General features: G+C 67.9%; 1 protein-coding gene and 1 long non-coding RNA gene across 3 annotated transcripts; both read left to right on the top strand.

Moving 5' to 3' along the window:
- Nucleotides 1-155: 155 nt before the first annotated feature.
- On the top strand, nucleotides 156-1,532 carry LOC112967319. Its single transcript, XR_003253915.1, has 2 exons — nucleotides 156-876; nucleotides 1,114-1,532. It is a non-coding gene; the product is annotated as an uncharacterized LOC112967319 (long non-coding RNA).
- A 7,316-nt stretch (nucleotides 1,533-8,848) lies between these two features.
- Nucleotides 8,849-15,578, top strand: CSK (C-terminal Src kinase). 2 transcript variants are annotated; one of them, XM_026068386.1, is made up of 13 exons: nucleotides 8,849-8,936; nucleotides 9,864-9,941; nucleotides 10,842-10,955; nucleotides 11,683-11,795; nucleotides 12,716-12,935; nucleotides 13,654-13,747; nucleotides 13,824-13,889; nucleotides 14,053-14,152; nucleotides 14,292-14,382; nucleotides 14,510-14,583; nucleotides 14,669-14,864; nucleotides 15,104-15,190; nucleotides 15,354-15,578. In XM_026068386.1, the coding sequence occupies exons 2-13, from the start codon at nucleotides 9,927-9,929 to the stop codon at nucleotides 15,534-15,536; spliced, it is 1,353 nt and encodes a 450-aa protein (XP_025924171.1). In that variant the 5' UTR covers nucleotides 8,849-8,936; nucleotides 9,864-9,926; the 3' UTR covers nucleotides 15,537-15,578. The 2 variants fall into 2 exon arrangements, with proteins under 2 accessions (XP_025924171.1, XP_025924172.1); XM_026068387.1 differs by lacking the exon at nucleotides 8,849-8,936 and adding an exon at nucleotides 9,107-9,207.
- The last annotated feature ends 2,133 nt before the right edge of the window (nucleotides 15,579-17,711 follow it).

Here is a 17,711-nt window from a genome sequence, read left to right on the forward strand (position 1 = left end):
GGCTCGGCCGGCTCCCCGCGCCGCCGCCGTTCACCGTTCGCCCCTCACCGCGGCGCGGGGCAGCAGCTTCGCGGGTTACGGGCAGCCGCCCCGCGCCGGAGCGGGGCCCGGCCGTCGAGCGGGCCGCCCGCGAGTTTGTCGATACCGCGCTGAGGGGCTATTTATAGTAACGACTGTTGCTCGCGGGCTTCTTGAGAGCGAAGGGGGCCGGCGCTGCATGCAAAAACACGGGGGGGGTGGAAAAAAGAAAATAACAAAGTTTGCGCGCCGGGTTGCGGCAGGTGAGGTGTGATGGCAGGGGACCGCGAGTCAAACGGTGCGGTCGGGGCTCGGCGCCGCGGCCGGGGGCGGCCCCGCTCCCGCATCCCTCCGGGGACGCGCGGGTGGGATTTGCGGGCGCACTGGAAGCGCAGCGCCCCGGGCATGGGTCGGGCATGGGGGCTCCATCGGGCCGGCTTCAGCTGCGCGATGCTTTCGTCCCCATCATCCCGCGCGCGCCGGCCATGGTGCGGTGGGTGACGACGGAGGCCTGGGCGCTTTGGGCACAGACTCGGCCGCGTGCCGCCCCCCGGGACGCGCTGGAGCGTTTCTGGGTGCGCCACTCGGGTCGCGGGAACCGAAACGCCGCGGCGGCTTCCCGGGTGGCGTACGGCCAAACCCGGCTAGGAAGCGCCTGACCAAGTCGGCCCAGGCTGAGGCATGTGAAGGTCGTTGGCCGATACGGGGCAAAGAGATGGAGCGATCTGCAGCGTAACAAGCAAAAATGGCGTTGATACACTCCTTAAGCCGGTGGGATTTCCCGCCGCCCCCGCGTGTCCATGGAAATGCATCCGCTGGAAGTCAAACGCAGCTTGGAAGTGCCCTAACCGAAGCGAGGTGAATACGGCAAGTGAACTCGCGCCCTACGCCGCGGCGTGAGAAAGGTGCCCGAGGTTTGCGGGAAACGGGGGAGAGCGAACAGGAAAAGCCCCCTCCCGCGTCGGCGAGGCTTAGAGCAGCATCTCGAGCACTTTCGGGGCCTCCACCTGGCTCCGCGTATCCCCCAGGCGCATTTTGTGGTTTGACGGCAGCATCTTCTCTTTCTCTTTTTTTTTTTTTTTTTTAAAAAAAAAGGAACAGCAAAAGCCTTTTCCTCTCTCAGGGCCTTTCACACAGTGCCCAACGCAAACCAGGCCGTTGAAGAAGCTGAGTAGCAGAGGAGCCGCCAAACGGTCTCCGAGAACCAGCGTAGCCAACTCGTTGATGAGATAAAGGAGAAACGTTTTTCTTTCGATTATGGTAATTGTAGGTGTTACTTGTAATAACAGTTGATAAGATCTTGGGGAGAGGATGAGGATGTTGTCTGGGGTTTTTCGGGGTTTTTTTTTTTTTTTTTGAAGTCTAAGGAAGCTCAGGTAGAAGACTGGGAGAAGCCGTTGCTCGCTGCAGGCTAGACAAATGTGACGGGCAGGATGGATGCGGATGGAGCCCGCGCGAGCGTCGCCTACGGGAATTAAACTTTCTCAAGTTCGGGGGTTAAACTTTCTTTGGACCAGACTCGTCCTTCGTTGATTCTGCAAAGAGCAGGCGCTCCTCTTCCTCAATCTGCAGGCAGCCCCGGGCCTCCGGCGCCGGAAGAGGAGCGGCCGAAACCCCCTCGGAGCCGCAGGGGCAGCGCAGCACGTGAAACCCTCCTCCCGGGAGGCCGTGGGAAAGGTGGCTTCCTCCCGGCGGCCCCCCTCGGCTCAGCCCCGCTCCGGGCGAGAGCGGCTCCTTGGTGGCTCCCCTTCCCGCTCGTCTCTCCGTCCCCACCGCGCAGGGGCTGGGAGCGGCGCTCCAGCGTCAGCCTCCGGAATCCCTCTGCGTGCCGGCCGGGCTGCCTTTCCTGGCTGGCGACTTGCGTCTCCTGGCTGTTAGGTGGTCGCGACATGTTTGGAGCCCTCCTAAGGCTGAATTCCAGGTGCGGAGCAGGCGTGCTGGGAGCGGGGGAGCTTCTGGCTCTGGGGACCACTGGACGCAGGGTCTGGAAATGGATGGAGAGAGAGAGACTCAAATAGGGGGTTCATCTCCTCAAAACAACCTGCGATAAAACCTGTGAGCGGGCACACCTTCCCCAGCGCCGGTCCCATCCTTCCTCCGGCGCCGGAAATGCAGGATCCCTAGGAAGGGGTGCGGGAGGTGATGACTGTGATTGCAGCGCTCTCCCTCCAGCCTGCTGCAAACTTGCTAATTGGGTTCGAACTGCAAATGCGGCATCTTCCCTCCTCCCCCTCCGCTGCCCTTGTGGTTGGGCTCCGGCCGGCGGGTGCCGGATGCTGGTTGCCGGCGGGTGCCAGGTGCCGGCCGGCGAGTTCCCGCGGGCAGCCCCCGCATGGCAGCCGTCGCCGCCTTCCCTCCCGCGGCGGGGTCCCTTCTCGCCCATCCCTCTCCGAGGACCCGCCGGAGCGGCAGGAGAGCCGGGGGGAGCCGGCAAAGCCCAGCGTGCCGGGCGCTGCTCCCTGCTCTCCTCTTACGCAGTGAAAGATGCTGCTCGGCCTCTGCTCCGCTCTGGTGAGTTCTGGTCGTTTTGGGGGGGGTTTTTTCCTCTCCCCCCGCCACCAGCCCACCTTAAAAATCATCCGTAAGCGAAGCCGGGGAGCGGCAGCGGCTGGCTGAGCCCCGCTGCGGCGTCGCAGCCCCGCGCGGACCTGACCCGCTTTGCCGCCGCCACCGTCTTCCTTGGGCAGCCTGAAACCCGGCTGGCGCGGGAACGGGAAGGGCCGGGGGCAGCGGCTTCGGCTCGCGGGGCGGACGGGCTCGCCGCCGGGGGGGAGCGGGAGGAGCGGCCGGGGAAGGAGGCGCCGTTGGGTTCCCCGCAGGGAGCAAGCGGGGGCACCCGGGACGTGCCGCCGCGCAGCCTGCTGGGCTCCCGTCTCGCGCCGGGCGCGATCCGGCTCCGCAGACCTGGCTCCGGGGACGTGGCACGGACGGGAGCTCGGCTTTTCTGGAGGCTGCCCCGGGCGCTTCGGGAGCACGGATCTGTGCTGCCGCCTGCGGTGAGCTCCCCCGGGCCCCGCCGGGCTCCGTTCAGGTATAAAATACAGGGTGCGAGTGGCCCTCAGCGCCCCGAGGCCACGGGGCCGTGTGACGGGGGCACGGCTGCCTCCCTCGGGGGCTTGCGAGCAAACAGGCCTCAGCTTACCCCTGTGAGCAATGGGCGCAACCGGTTTGGGGTGTGGGAGGAGGTGCCTGATGCCACGGAAGGGCTTTCCTAGCCCAGCGCGCCGGGGGTGGCGCGTGCTCCGGCTTTCTTGCGGCACCGCGGCAGAGCCAGGCCCCTCGGGCTGAGCCGGGCGAGCATCCGAGGATGCTCAGGCAGAGGAGGAGAGAAACGGAGGTGATTCCCTATGGCCCGAGACCATTGTGTCTCTGGAGACGCGGATGCCACGCTCACGGTGCCCGTGGATAACGTTCAGGCCTTTATCCGGTGCCTTTCCGTCTTTCTTGTGGCTGGTTTTCCCTGGGGAGGATGCGTGTGCTCGGGCAGCCTGTCCCAGAAAACCCCTTCCCTCCCGCTTCGTTTCCCCATGTTTGCAGTCCCGGCAGCCGGAGGAGACGGCCAGGCTGTGGCTGCCCGGAGACGCTGCTGGGGTCCTTCTGCTTCCCGCTCGGAGGCCCTGGATCGGATCCCGTGGCAGCCACCGGCGCCCCGGCCACGGATTGGAGCTGGCGCAGAAGGACGCCCGCTTCCCCGAGCATCCGTCCCCGGAGGGCCGCCGGGTTTCGGAGGCGAAGTCGGCAGGTAGCAGGGACGACGCGGGGCCGGCGCCCGGGCGAGGAGAGGCAGGCAGCGCCGGCTCGGCAGGGCAGCGCGCCGAGATGGAACGGCCCAGAGCTTCCTCTTCGCGCCCTCGCCGGCTCCCCGCTTCCTCCCGCCGCTCAGCCGGGTCCGGCCCCGCGCCCCTCTTCCGGCGCCGGGGCGCTTCGGCTGTGGGCGAGCCGGCTCCTCCGGTCCTCCCGCCGTGCGTCGCTCGGCACTGCAGCTTGGCGAGTTAAGGATATATGGTGGCAGCCCTGGCGTTCATTGCTCCGCTCTCGGCATGTGTGTGGGTCCCTCCTTCTCCCGGGGCTTTGGAGCCCCGCGAGCCGCCGTGGCCTCCCCGGCGCATCCCAGCCCACCATGTCCCGCCGCACCGGCGGCTTCGGTGGCTGCGGCAGCCAGGTCCCGGCCCACTCATCGCCTCCTGGCGCCAGCGGCCTCCCTCAGCTCCCACCGTAAAGCTGATAAGCAAATCGCCTCTGCTGTATTTGTAACCTTGCTGCCTTCTGCTGCCGGGAATTTCCACAATCCGGGAAGCTAAAAGTGTTCGGATTGGCCAAAGCGGGTTCCCCTCGCAGCTTGAGTTTGCTGGGATGGTTTCCTCTTTATAAAGCTTTATTTTCTTTTTTCCGGGCTCTCCGCTCCGTCTCCCTGGGCGTTTACAGCAAAACCAGCGGTGGCACCGCTGCGTGCCCAGCAAGCCCGGCCTTGGAAACGTCCCGCGCTCCTGCAGCGCTGGAAAACAGGCCAGCGGCACCGCAGGCGCGTAGGGGTCCAGCGCCCCCGCCGCCGGGCCCAGCATCGTGGAGAGAGGGCTCTGTCCCGGTGTCGCGTGGCGTTTGGGGGTGCGCGGCCCCGTTTGGGGCACCAGGGCAGCCCGGGTTATTTCCAGCTCTCCTAGCTGCGGCTCCGGCTTTCGGGACAGCCGGAGAAGGGGGCAGCTGGGGGCAGCCCGGCGGCATGGGGGACGTGGAGGCGTGCTGGGACGGGGCGGCCGGCGCCGAGCGATGCCCTGCAGCCGGGATCTCCCAGCGGGAGTCAGCACCCGGAGGAAACCTCCTTCCTCCGGCTCCCTCGGGCGCTTTAAAATAGCAAAGGGCAGGGCGAGCTCTCACCCGGCGGGGGGAGCTGGGCACCGAGCAGCGTGCGGACGACCTGCTGCGTGAGCGGCGCCCGCCGCCGCCGTTGAATCGGTCCCCCCGGCGCCCTCGGGGAGGCCGAGCGCGGCCAGGCGCCGGGCTGGCGAGACGCCTCCGACGTCGGCGGGCTCGTAAAACCGTGCTTTGCGCCGGGGTGGTAAAACCGCGCCCTGCGCCCGCGATGAGCAAGGCCAGGGAAGGGGCGGCGTTCGCCCTGCGTCCGGCGGCTCCGGCGCGCGGCTCCGGCGCAGGTGGAGGCGATGGTGCCGTCTCACGCCGTACAAACTGCTCCGCTTCCAAACCCTCCGGCTCGCTCGGCAAAAGGCAGCGCCCGATCCTTGCCGGCACCGAGCTTGGTCGGGGCATCAGAGAGCAGCCCAGCTGCGCTGCCCAAACTTCGCGCCGCTGCCAAATGGAGAAACGAGCGGCTGGTTTTGCTTCCTGCTCCGCAGGCTCCGAGCAGGAGCTGCAGCGGAGCCCGGCTGCCGGAGCGGCTTTGCAGGGGCAGAGACCGGTGACGCTGCTTTAAGTTAAACGTTTTTTTCCTCTTTTCCTCCTCCCCTTGGATTCCTCCTCTGACAGGACAGTTTCCCTTTTATTCTGCATCCGAGCGCTGAAGTTTGCCGAGTTGCTGGAAATAGCTTTTCCTGCCTCTTGGGGAGAGCGGGCGTCCTTGCGCTTGGACCGCGCAGGCTTGTAACGTCTTACGTTGCCGTAAGGGAACAAAAGGCAGCTTTTCCTGAAGCGGCTCCTTTTAGGCTTCGGCAGCATCCCTCCGCGGACCTGCTCGGTGGAGGATTGCATTTCGCTCCCTGTCTTTGTTCTTACTGGGTTATGTTTTGCACGGGCAGTAACTGGAGCCTTTCCTGAAATCCCTCGCTCCGAGCCGGACGTCATCCCCATCGCTCACCTAAGCGTTCCCTAAGGATCGGCGTGCAAGCGAGCAGGCAGGAGGAGGCAACCCCTTCGCCCCCGTTCCTCCTCCTGCTCGGGGCAAAGCGGGACTTCGGGGGTCTCCGAGCTCTCCCGGAGGCAGTGGCTGCCGGCAGCTGCCCGCCGGGCACGGGATGCCCTGGGTGCCGGCGTCACAGGCAGCGTGACGGCTTTTCCGGCCGCCGCGGCGCTGCCAACCCGTCCTGGCCCCGCTTCGACGCGGCTGCAGTGGAAACAGGGCCCTGTTTGCATCTGATCTCTTCCTCCCCCCGGTCCTGCCCCTTATCTTCTTCCTCCTCCTGTCCCTGCCGGCCTTGCCCCTCGTTTCGGTTCCTCTTTCCCAAAATATTTTTAGCTGCTAACAGCAGCTGGGAGCGGCGGCTTCTCGCTGCCCTGCGTCGATGCAGCGAGTTATTAAATGCCCGCGCTATTTTGGTGCCAGGGCGAGTCGGATGCGCCGGGCCGGAGCCCCATCGCCGCTTTCCTCCCGGCTCGCAGCGGGGGGACAGGCCGGGGGCTGCGCCGGCGGCTCGTGCCGTGCCGTGCCGTGCCGTGCCATGCGGGGGGGCCGGCTGCCCTGCCTCGGCGAGCCGCTCGCGCCCCGGCCCCTGTGCCCGGCCCCGGCAGGCCTCCCTCGGCGCTCGCGCCACTGACCTCATCTCGTCCCGGGGGTCGAGCATAAAGGCAGGATTGTTCCCCCTCCCACGCGCCGCCGCGGGACCGTCGCCGCCGGGGGCCTCACGAAGCCCTGGGAAACCACCGAGGGCCCGGAGGCGGCGGGATGGGGCCGGCGCCTCCCAAGGCTGGCGGGTTTCGGCAGACCCCGCGGCCTCTGTGGGCTGGTCCGGGCTCCCCGGAGTCTCCTGCGGCGAGGAGTTAGGCAGCTCGGCTCCCGCTCCCCTGTCGACCTTTGCAACTGCTGGGCGGTTGCGCCCATTGCTCACAGGGGTAAGCTGAGGCCCAAAGCGGCGTGTGACCGCCTCTCCCTTGGGGGCAAATGGTGCCTCGGTTTCCCTCTCTGGCGCATGGGTGGGATGCGCCCGCCCTCTTCCTGGGCCGCTGCGAGCTCGGTGCTTCCTCGCCTTTACGGAAGATGTGTGAATCCGCGGCTGGAGAGTGTGAGGTGGTTGCAGGGGCGGCTCTGCCTCGACATTCCCACACCTTCCCCTGGCTCCAGCGCCATTCCTCTGCTCGCCATGGCCCTGAGGCGCTCCTCCGGTCATTCCCGCTGGATCCCGGCGCCACTGATAACCCTGGGGCAGCAGCGCGGTCCGGATCGGAGTCGCTGGCAGATTCGCCGCAGCTCGGCACCGGCTTTCGGCCACCCCAGGAGCTCGCTGTGGCTCCACTCACGGTTCCATGACCGCCGGAGTGATCCGATGCGCGCGCGGGGAGGGACTGTCCGCTGCGGCCTGCGGGTCTTGCTCCTCGGCAGGGATTTCTTGCTCTCTTCTTCGTATTTAGCTTGATAAACCCAACGCCGCGCCAGAGCGGCTGCGTGGGGTCGAGCCGGGGTCTGGCTCCGAGGGCTGGCCAGGAACGGCAATCCCTGCCCGAGGGCCCGCGGGTTTTACTTGGCGGGAAATTGCTCTTTTTCTCCGTCCCCCCAGCCCGCGAGAAGCCGCCCGGCTTTGGAGCGTCCGTGGGTCGGGGACGCCGTGGGGGAAGCGGGCGCCCCTGTTTCGCCGCCAGGAAATCAGCACTGGGGTTTGCAGCCGGCTCCCGCTCTGCCCGCGGGGACAGCCACGCGCGGAGGGGACTGCCCGGCCGGGAACGGGACCTCCCCAGTGCTGCGATCCTCCGGCAGCCCTCCGCCTGTGCCGGGGGAGCGCCGAGGGGGGCGGATCGAGCATTCCCCTCTCCAGTGCCGTCGCTGCGGCCCCGGAAAGCCCCGGTCCCGCTCACGGGGGCTTTCTAAGTCCCGAAGCAGATGCTGCGATGGTTGCACGGCACGTAAAATCTCTGCTCTTAAGGAGCCGTGTCCGCGTGAATGCCTCACGGCCCTCGGAGCCGCTCCGGAGCAGCAGCGCCGTGTCGGTACACGCCCGGCGGAGCGGGGCGAACTCGCGGCACGCGGTGTGCCGGGGCAGAGCGGGGACTCGAACCCGGGGCTGCCACTTTCGCTTCCTTCCCAGGGCACCTTCCTCCTTCCGCTTGTGCCGGGAGGAAACGCGCATCCTCCTCGAGAACAAGAGCGGCGTTGTGTCCCGGCCGGCTCCCTGCCCTCGCCGGGTGCGGACCGCTCCGGCCGGACGTTGCTCCAGGATCCCGGCGCGCACCGGCGCAGCCTTCCTCTCGCTGCCTTTTCCGAGGCCGCGTGCGGGGAAGGCCGGCGCTCCCGCAGGCATGCCGTTCGGCACGCGGCGAGGGTGGCCGCGCTTCGGGAGCGAGCCGGCAGCGTTTCGGGGCCCCGTCTCTCTCCGTGCGCCCCATCCCGGCCCGTCTTCTCCCCCGCCGCTGCCGAGGGGCGCCCAGGCCGGTCGGACCCGCGGGGGCACCCGCTCTGGCTGCGTCCCGGCCCCGGTTTCCCCGCAGGGAATCGACCCCCCCTTGGGGCGGTTTCCTCCTGCAGAAGCGTTTCTCGTCGCCGTTTGGCAGCGGTCTGCGCCCCGAGGAGGGAGCTGCCGGCGCGTTCGCAGCCCCCTCTCGCTCCTGAGGCGGCGTGCAGCCCTCGGAGGAGCGCTTCCCAGTTGGAACCAGTTTAGGGAGCTGGGCGTGCCCCCCCGTTGCAGGCGCGGGGCCGGGAAGCGACGCGGCGGGGCCCTTCTGGTCCCTGCGGCGCAGCGTGCGGCACGGCGGGCGCAGCGCCCCGCCGCGGGTGCCGGCGGCGGGCGGGCTGACACCATTTCCTTCGCCTCTCCTCCTCCTCCTCCTCGCGGGCCTGGGCGCCAGCGCGCACGTGCGCATGTGCTCGTCACCATCCGGCCCGGCCCAGCCCGGCGGAGGGCAGAGGGGGCCGCAGCCGTGCCCGGCGGTGGGGTCCGGCTCGCCACCACCGCCGCCGCCCCGAGCGCCGTGCCGCGGAGACGCGCGCCGAGCTGAGTCACGCAGGCAGAGCCTGGATCCGGCGCGGGCTGGCGAGACGGGTACGACGTGAGGCCCTCGGCGGCGGCCGGCGCGACCCCGCTCCCCGTCCGGGCGAGGGGAAGGCGGCGGCGGCGGCGAGCCCGGCCAGGCGCCGGTGGGGGCTGCCGCTCGCGGGGGCGCGCTCGGGCCCCGGGCCGTGTTGCAGCGTTGCTCGGCGGCTGCTTCTGCCTCCCCGGCGTTTCCTGTTTGCGCGCCGCGCCGCACCGGCGTCTGCCGCGGCACCCTCCGCGGAGCCGCTGCTTCGGCCTCACTCTCCGCCGGCCGCCGGGGGTGAGCTGATGCTCGCAGGCGGGGAGGGCAGCGCGGCGGGGGGGCGCGGGACTGGGGCGCGGGACCGTCCCTGCGCGACTTTCCTTCGGACCGAGAGCGTTTCGGGAGCAGGGAAGGAATGGGGTCGCTTGCATGGGGGTGGTGTGCTGGGGCATCCCGCGGGAGCCGCCCCACGTCCCGGGGGCGCCGGAGGAGGAGGGCAGGGAGACGGCCGCGGCAGGAACCTGCCGCCGGGAGCAGAGCCCTTTTGGCTTCCCTCAGTGCGGAAAGTGCTGTCCTGCCCTGCAGTCCCACCTCTCCGTCGTACCAACCCTGCCCTTTGTGGCTTTGCTGGAAAAATAACCCTGGTGAGGAGACATCTGGGCGTTTTTTCCCAGCCTGATGCCTCCCTGGCTCCCTGGGTGACCCTGTGAGTGCTTTAGCTGGTACAAGGTGGGGACATGTCTCCTGTTGGGGTGGCCTGGCTTGAGACCACCATAAGCACCCATGACGCTGCGCCCAGGGCATCTCCAGCTCCCGAGATCCCTCCCTCTCTGAAATCCTGCTGGGGCAAGGGATGGAGAGCCTCGGGGAGGAGGTGATGGGCTGCTCTCCGCCTGCGCTCCTTATAACCCGTCCCGCGGTGCCCACGTCTCAGGGGTCCTTTTCCTCTCCAGGTCTCATGGTACCAAGTGACGTGTCCCTCCCGTGAGATTGGCTCCCCCGAACCTCCTGAGAAGATGTCGGGGATGCAGGTGAGCGCCGCAGGAGAGGACGGGGTGGGCCGGAGCCGGCCGAGCCGGACGGGCTCCGCGGGGCGGGCAGAGGCGCACCGGGGCCGGAAGGGCTCGCGTCAGGGTGCGGCTCAGTCCCATCCAGCCTCTGGTCTGCCGAACGCACCAGCCCCTCGTGGCCGGAGGGTCCAGCCGGGAAGGGGAGGTTACGTGGGGGTGCCCCGTCCCTGTCCCCCCGGTGCCAGCTCTGCAGCCCTCGCCTGGGAGGAGAGCGGAAGCCCTGCGCCCTAGCACGGCTCCCGAGCCCCGCGGTTTTGTCCGGCCCCGGCCCGGCTAGCCCGGCTTTGGCAGCGCTCGCTAGCCAGACCGCCTGGCGGCGAGCCAGCACGTCCTGGGCGCTCTCCAGCTGCTCGAGCGCAGGGACGGCCCTTCGCCGCCGAGGGGAAGCTGCAGGCTCCCGCGCCGCCGCCAATGGCCGTGCCGGTGCTGACGTGAGCGCCGGCGATGGCGTAAGCCCCGCGGCCCGCCGGGCGCCTGGGGGCAGCCGGCAGGATGTTGGTTGAAGCCCGGCCGTCTTCTCCCCCGAGGGCACGGGGAGGGGGCGCCGGGGCAGCAAACGCCGCTGCCTGCGTCTCGGCGTGCAGGAATAGCCCGGCGCAGAGGCGTCTCGCTGAGTCCGCGCCTGCGATCCGAGCTCTGCCCCAAATCCCCAGCGTGCCTCCGGTTTAGGCGAACCCCGCTGGGGTTTGCGTTAGCTGCGGGGCCCCACCGGCTTGGCGAGGACGGCGGCTCTGCCAGCCCCGTGCGCTCGCGGGGCTGGTCCCCGCGCGGGAGCCGGCGTGGGAAGGAGCAGGGCTGAGGGAGTCCGGGGACGCGAGCCGTGCCCGGCCGGGCTGACGCCTGCGCTGCCTTCCCCGCCAGGCCGTCTGGCCGTCCGGTACAGAATGTATCGCCAAGTACAACTTCCACGGTACCGCCGAACAGGACCTGCCGTTCAGCAAAGGAGACGTCCTCACCATCGTCGCTGTCACCAAGGTAAGGGCCGTCCCCTCCGGCCGCCGCGCTCCAGGCGGCTGCTGCCTCCCGCGTGCCGGGGCCGACGGGGTCCGCTGGGCTCGGTCCTCTGAGATCCGCATGCCAGGGAGCCGGGCCGGGAGAGGATTTCCTCGGGATGTGCGGAGCTCCCTGGGATGCCGATCCTTGCTCCCCGCATCCCACAGCACAGTTTGCTGGGGACAGAGCAGTGCTAGCAGGATCCGGTTGTCCCGCGAGAAAGCCCATGTGGCTCTGCTGTCCCCGCAGAGTCAGCAGGCCAGGAATCAGGCCATGCATTCGGTTAATTAATTCACGGCCTCTTTAGTTAAAGTTACTCCAAAATGTAAGTGTCTCCAGTGCCTCCCAGGAGGTGGAGGAGGGAGGAGAGAGATGTAATTAGGGAGCAATGCTGTGCTTAGCTCCAGGGGAGAAAAAGAGAGAGGCCGTGGGCCAGGGGGTCTCCGAGGTGCCCGGCAGCCCAGGGAGGGGTAACGGCAGCAGCTGCCATCGGAGGAGAGGTGCCCACGGCACCCGCGTCCCCAAGCCACCAGCATCGCGGTTTGCTGGCCGCACCACCGAGCCTGACCAAGAGGCCCCTCGGGGCTGCTCTCCAGCCCCCCAACCCCGCGCCGCGGGAGCGACGGGCGCTCGGCCGGCGGATGCCCCGCAGGGGCCCCGTCAGCGTCCCGGGCAGGGGCTCCTCGCGAGAGCTCTGCTGTGCCCGCAGGATCCCAACTGGTACAAGGCGAAGAACAAGGTGGGCCGGGAAGGCATCATCCCTGCTAACTACGTGCAGAAGCGGGAAGGAGTGAAAGCTGGGATCAAACTCAGCCTCATGCCGTGAGTACCTGCAGGGGGGCGAAGACCTGTCCCAGCCATCGCCCCTGCCCCGGCGCTGCCGGGAACTCTGTGAGGGTGAATTTGGGGACCACCAGCTTTACATCTTAAGCAGCTTTACATCTTCTGCCTAGAGAAAGCAGGGGGATTGCAGGAGATAGGTAGATAGAGACAGACAGATGTACGTAGGTAGATTTAAAGTCCCTTCTGTATCCCAGAGCCACCAGCAGCCCCGACTCTGGAGGAGAGGAAACCCCTGAGGGAGCACGGAGGAGCCGTGTCCCAGGGCAGGGCTGGGAGGAGGGGGAAGGCAAAGCTGGAGGGGGGACGCAGCTTGCGTGGCGCCAGCCTGTCCGCAGCCAGCGGGCGCCAACTTACCTCAGTGTTTCCCTTGGCCAAAGCAGTTGGGCATACCCAGATCTCCCCTTCTCCACCTGCTTTCACCCCATCAGGAAAGTCCCCCCAGGGACCCTTTCTCCGGCGCCAGGTATTTGCCTCTGCCGTGGGCATGGTGTGCACAAGCAGGCATGATGTGTTCCCAGGGATGTTCTTCCAGGCACCCTTTTCTCTTCCCACCTGCTTTGGTCCCTCCACCTCCCCATCAGCCCGGGACGGGGCCCGGGACGGGGCCCAGGATGGGGCAGAGGGCATTTTCGGGAGAGCAGGAGCATGTGTGTTGGCAGGACAGTGGAGACAGAGGGAGCTCTAGAAAGCAAAGTCCCTCCCCAGGGAGCCGGGAGGCAGAGGCAGGTTCCTGGGAGCTGTGCAAGGGCTGGAGGAGAAGGGGGGCAGATCGGGCCCGTGAGGGGGAGCAGGGCAGGGAGGAAGGCCACCCGCACGTCTCCACCAGCCCCAGCCCCGTGGGGTCCGGCGCTGGGTCCGTCACACCCCGGGCCCTGACCGGTCTGCCCTGCCCGGTGCAGGTGGTTCCATGGGAAGATCACACGGGAGCAGGCGGAGCGGCTGCTGTACCCGCCCGAGACGGGGCTCTTCCTCGTGCGGGAGAGCACCAACTACCCCGGGGACTACACCCTGTGCGTGAGCTGCGAGGGCAAGGTGGAGCACTACCGCATCATTTACTCCTCCAGCAAGCTGAGCATCGATGAGGAGGTCTACTTCGAAAACCTCATGCAGCTGGTGGAGGTGAGGACTTACCCTGGCGGCGGCCAGGAGTAGCCCCACGTGCCCGCGTGGGTGACAGCACCCGAAAGCCTGTGGCTCCGCGGGGAGGCCTGGGGGATGCACAGGGGATCCCCCCGCTTGTGTTTCGGAAGAGGGAAGATCCTAGCAGACCTCCAAGTGATGGCGAGATCCCCTGAGAGGGGCTGGATCTCTCCGTAGCCCGGGTGGCAGAGGGGCCTCATCCAGCTGTGGCGAGGAGCGGCCGTGGGGCCAGTAGGTTTGGGGGCTGGGGCAGGGGGACGACAGAGATGTCAGAGCTGGTGTGGGGCAATGGCTTAGGACCCCAGGAGCTGGTGGGAACTTCTCCGCTGAGCCCTTGGGTTGGGTCGGGACTGGCCGGGGGGCTCCTGGGGACAGGGCCTTGGGGCAAGCAGATGGATGGGGTCAGGATGGACAGGATGCACAGAGGGACAGATGGACAAGGTGACAGGGGACAGGACCCCTGAGCTCCTGCTGGTCCCATCTGTGGCCTTGTGCTGCCACCTGGTGGGATCCCAGAGCCTGGCATCGCCCTGGCGGGGACCCCTGCCAAGTCCCTTGCTGAGCCCCTCGGGTGTCCCCACCACCCGCCACCCATCACCCATGGCCCCGACACCCCCGCACGCCCCCATGTCCGGGCACGGGGGCCCCGAGCGCGGTGGCCGCGGCAGGTCTGCCTCTCACGCCGGTGCCCCCGCAGCATTACACCACGGACGCCGACGGGCTCTGCACGCGCCTCATCAAACCGAAGGTGATGGAGGGCACGGTGGCCGCGCAGGACGAGTTCTCCCGAAGTGAGTGGCATCGCCCCCGCCCCAGCTGCCGGCCTTCCTCCCCGGCTCCCCCTCACCCTCTTCCCTCCCTCCGCAGGCGGCTGGGCCCTCAACATGAAGGACCTCAAGTTGCTGCAGATCATTGGCAAAGGAGAATTTGGAGGTGAGCGGGGGCTTCATCCCTGTCCCCCCTGCACCGTGGTGGCCCTGGCGGATGGGGGGGGTCCCTGTGCAGACCTCCCCCCGCCGTCTGGGGCACCGGGGGGAGGATGGGAGGCCGCGGCTCGTCCCCGCGCCCCCAGCGCCCGCCTCTCCTGCCCCTGCAGACGTGATGCTGGGTGATTACCGGGGCAACAAAGTCGCCGTGAAGTGCATTAAGAACGACGCCACCGCGCAGGCCTTCCTGGCGGAGGCGTCTGTGATGACGTGAGTACCGCTGGGGGGGACGCGGCGGCGGTGCCCCGGCACACGGCCGGGGGGCAGAGGGCCGGCGCAGCGCCGGGCGGGGGGGTGGATCCGTGCAGATGCCCGTGGCACCTGCTCCGAGCCCGTCTCCGCCGCGCAGGCAGCTCCGGCACAGCAACCTGGTGCAGCTCCTGGGGGTGATCGTGGAGGAGAAGAGCGGCCTTTACATCGTCACCGAATACATGGCCAAGGTGAGGCCCCGGCTGCCCCGCAGCGGGCTCCCACCCTTCCCGGTTGGGCACGTGTCCCCCCCCGGCCCCGGGGGCGGCGGGGCAGGACGCGGGCTCTGAGGGCGCTGTCTCCCCCCGTTGCCCGCAGGGCAGCCTGGTGGACTACCTGCGGTCGCGCGGGAGGTCGGTGCTCGGCGCGGAGTGCCTGCTCAAGTTCTCCCTGTAAGTACGGCGCGGGCTCCCCGCTCATGGCCGGGCCGGCACGCCGGGCACCGGGGCGGCGCTGAACCCCTGCTCCCCCCCCCAGAGACGTCTGCGAAGCCATGGAGTACCTGGAGGCGAACAACTTTGTCCACCGGGACCTGGCGGCCAGGAACGTGCTGGTCTCGGAGGACAACATCGCCAAGGTCAGCGACTTTGGGCTGACGAAGGAGGCGTCGTCCACGCAGGACACGGGCAAGCTGCCCGTGAAATGGACGGCGCCGGAAGCACTTAGGGAAAAGGTGGGTGAGCGGAGCAGAGCGGCCGAGCTGGGAGGCTGGGGGGGGGCTTTCGGGAGCTCCCCGGGAGGCCGCAGGGCAGCCCGGCGCCGGCGCTGCATCCCACCATTTCCCTGGGGGAGCGGCCTTGTGGTGGCACTGTGCTGCCCGGCCCTGAAAGCGGCCGGAGGAGACCGCCCCGGAATGGGGGGGGGTTCTGCCCCGCGGGCCCTGCTCACGGCATCCCCCCCACACACACACAGAAATTCTCCACCAAGTCGGACGTGTGGAGCTTCGGGATCCTCCTCTGGGAAATCTACTCCTTCGGGCGAGTGCCTTATCCGCGAATCGTAAGTGAGGGCCGCGCCGGCCTCCCTCCCTGCCTGCCTGCCTGCCTCCCTGCCTGCCTCCCTCCCCGGCGCCGTGGCGGGGGGCCGCCTGCCCCCCCCGGGCCGGGCCGGGCCGGGCCGGGCCGCGTCCCCTCACGGCCGCCGCGCGCCCGCCCGCCCGCAGCCCCTGAAGGACGTGGTGCCCCGCGTGGAGAAGGGCTACAAGATGGACGCCCCCGACGGCTGCCCGGCGGCGGTGTACGAGGTGATGCGGCGCTGCTGGACGCTGGACCCCGGGCAGCGGCCGGCCTTCCGCCAGCTCCGCGAGCAGCTAGCGCACATCAAAGACAAGGAGCTCTACCTGTGAGGGAGGGCGGGGCCTCGCGGGGGCGGGGCCTCGCGAGCCCCGCCCCGCCCGCGCCAGCCCCGCCCCTCGCTCCCCTCCCCCGAGGGGAGGGGGGAGGCAGCGCCCCGGGGCAGGGGCAGCCCCGCGGTGGCGGCGGCGGCGGCGGCGGCGGGGGGGGCCCGGGGCTCCCGCTCCCCCCCACACACGTGACCCGCTCTCGCTTCCAAACTTCCAAATCGGTCTCTTTATTTTTGGTCAGGTCTCCTTGTTTTTTTGGTTGTTTTGTTGTTTTTTTTCCCCCCCTCCCAAGCTCTTTTTTGGGGGGGGGATTTGAGGGCGTTTTTTCGTCGTTCTCATTTTGTTGGTTTTCTTGATGTTTTTTTTATTATTTCAATCCAAGCCCAACTGAGTGCTGGGCGTTTTACTAAAGTACGAACCTTACTTTTTAATGTAATTAAAAGAAGAAAAAAAAAAGAAAAAAAAGAAGAAAGAAGACAGTTAAGAGAATAATGAAATAAATAAGCCAATGAAAAGGACACGCAAAAAGAAAATCCCCGACGACAGAAATGATGGTTTCAGAGGGGGCACCAGCCTCTCCAGCCCCCCCCCGCAGATGCTTTTTGGGTTGTTTTGCTTTAAATTTGTCGCAATGTTTGCATGCTGTCTCCAGAGGCCTTTTTTCCAGTCCTGTCCAGTGCTTTATCTCATGTAATGCTACCGACTGTGAGATTAAAACTGTAATAAAAACCATTCCATCCGGACACGGCACATCCCGCCTCTCCGGTGTCTCCAGCCCTTCGGGGCCCGCAAGAACTGGTGAGGTTGTGACGGTGATGAGGCACCGTGGCCTGGGGACCCCCTGCCACCGCCGTATGGTGCCATTACGCTCCCGTCCGCCCCGGCTCTGCAAGGGCAGATCGCCGAGGAGGAGGTGCCCTTCTTCTTCCTCCCTCTTCCTCCCGCTCGGACAAGATCCCGGCGTGGCGGAGAGGCCCAGCGGCAGCTCCGGGGGCTCGGCACATGGGGCTGCTCCGCTTGCCTGTGGTTTGCCAGCACGTGTGCCCAGCACGACCCCGCCGTGCCTTGAAGCCCCGGCTCACAGGGAGGCGGCAGTGTGGAATCTCGGGTGTCTACTATGGGGTTGAGCACAGCATCGGGCCGCTCACGAGCCCTCTCTTGCCTTTCCCTTGTGGGGGCTTAGAAAAGCCCCGCGGAAGGGGCGTTCAGGGACGGCAAACCCTGCTGTCCTTGTCCCCCAGGTGGGCGCTGGGACCTCCTGCGGCGCCAGGTTCCCCCGGGAGGCTCGAGCCTTGCCACGGGGCTGCGAGCGAGGCGGCTGGCGGTGGCGTCTCGCACGCGGCGCTCGGCGGGTTTAAAATAGTTCCCGGCAGCCAGCGAGAATTATTCAGCGTCAAAGGAGCAGGCAGCGGCCGCCAGCTCCTCGCTGCCACCGGATCCCTCCGGGCAGGGGGGCCCCGGCTCAGCCCTGGCAGGTGCAGGGGGGCGTCCACGTGCACGGAGGGCTGGGGGGGGGGGGGTCGGCTCGCCCGCAGGGCTTCGTTGCTCCCGTCCCCATCGCAGCGTCTTTCCCCTCTGCGCCCCTTGCCCCGGGTCTCCTGGCAAACCCTGGGGCTGCAAAGCCAAGCTTGGCGCTGGCACCGACTTTGCCGTGAGGGCTATTTTTAGGCTGGGTGCATAAAGGCATTCCCGTCGCCGGTGGGTGTCTTTTCCCTCCGAAAGCTCCAGGAAATGAGGCAACTCTGGAAAGATTCCCTATGGGAAAATGCTAGCGTGTGTGTGTGTGTGTGTGTGTGTGTGTGTGTGTGTGCATGCATGTGCACCGCTGCCGGTGCGTGCCCTTGCTCGGGGCTTGCTCTCCGCCGCCGGCCCCAAAGCGGCACGTGGGCTCCCCACGCGCCCGTTCACGTGGCCCGCTCGCCGTGCTGCGTGTCTGTCCGCGCGCATCTATGTCACTGGGTGGGAGCCCCCCCAGCTGCCTCCCTCCTCTTCCTCACCCCCCCCCCGGGACCGTGCCGCTTCCCAGCACGCGGCAGGGCAGGGATTGTCCCGGTGCTGGGACTTGCTGTGCCGGGGTACGCGGCATTGATGAGTGCCGGGAAGGGCCTGGGTGGCCGTGCTGGGAGGCAGGGCCTGATCCTTCCTGCGGGCCGGGACTCAGCACCCCCAGGCAGGAAG

This window comes from Apteryx rowi, unplaced genomic scaffold (assembly GCF_003343035.1).
Source record: "Apteryx rowi isolate R43461 unplaced genomic scaffold, aptRow1 scaffold_27, whole genome shotgun sequence".
In the NCBI taxonomy this organism is placed as follows: Eukaryota; Metazoa; Chordata; class Aves; order Apterygiformes; family Apterygidae; genus Apteryx; species Apteryx rowi.

Bases quoted from the DNA above. Each gene is read 5' to 3' on its own strand.
- CSK (XM_026068386.1), top strand. The intron at 11,796-12,715 runs GTGAGTACCTGC...TGCCCGGTGCAG, and splicing joins ATCAAACTCAGCCTCATGCC to GTGGTTCCATGGGAAGATCA. The intron at 13,890-14,052 runs GTGAGCGGGGGC...CTGCCCCTGCAG, and splicing joins TGGCAAAGGAGAATTTGGAG to ACGTGATGCTGGGTGATTAC.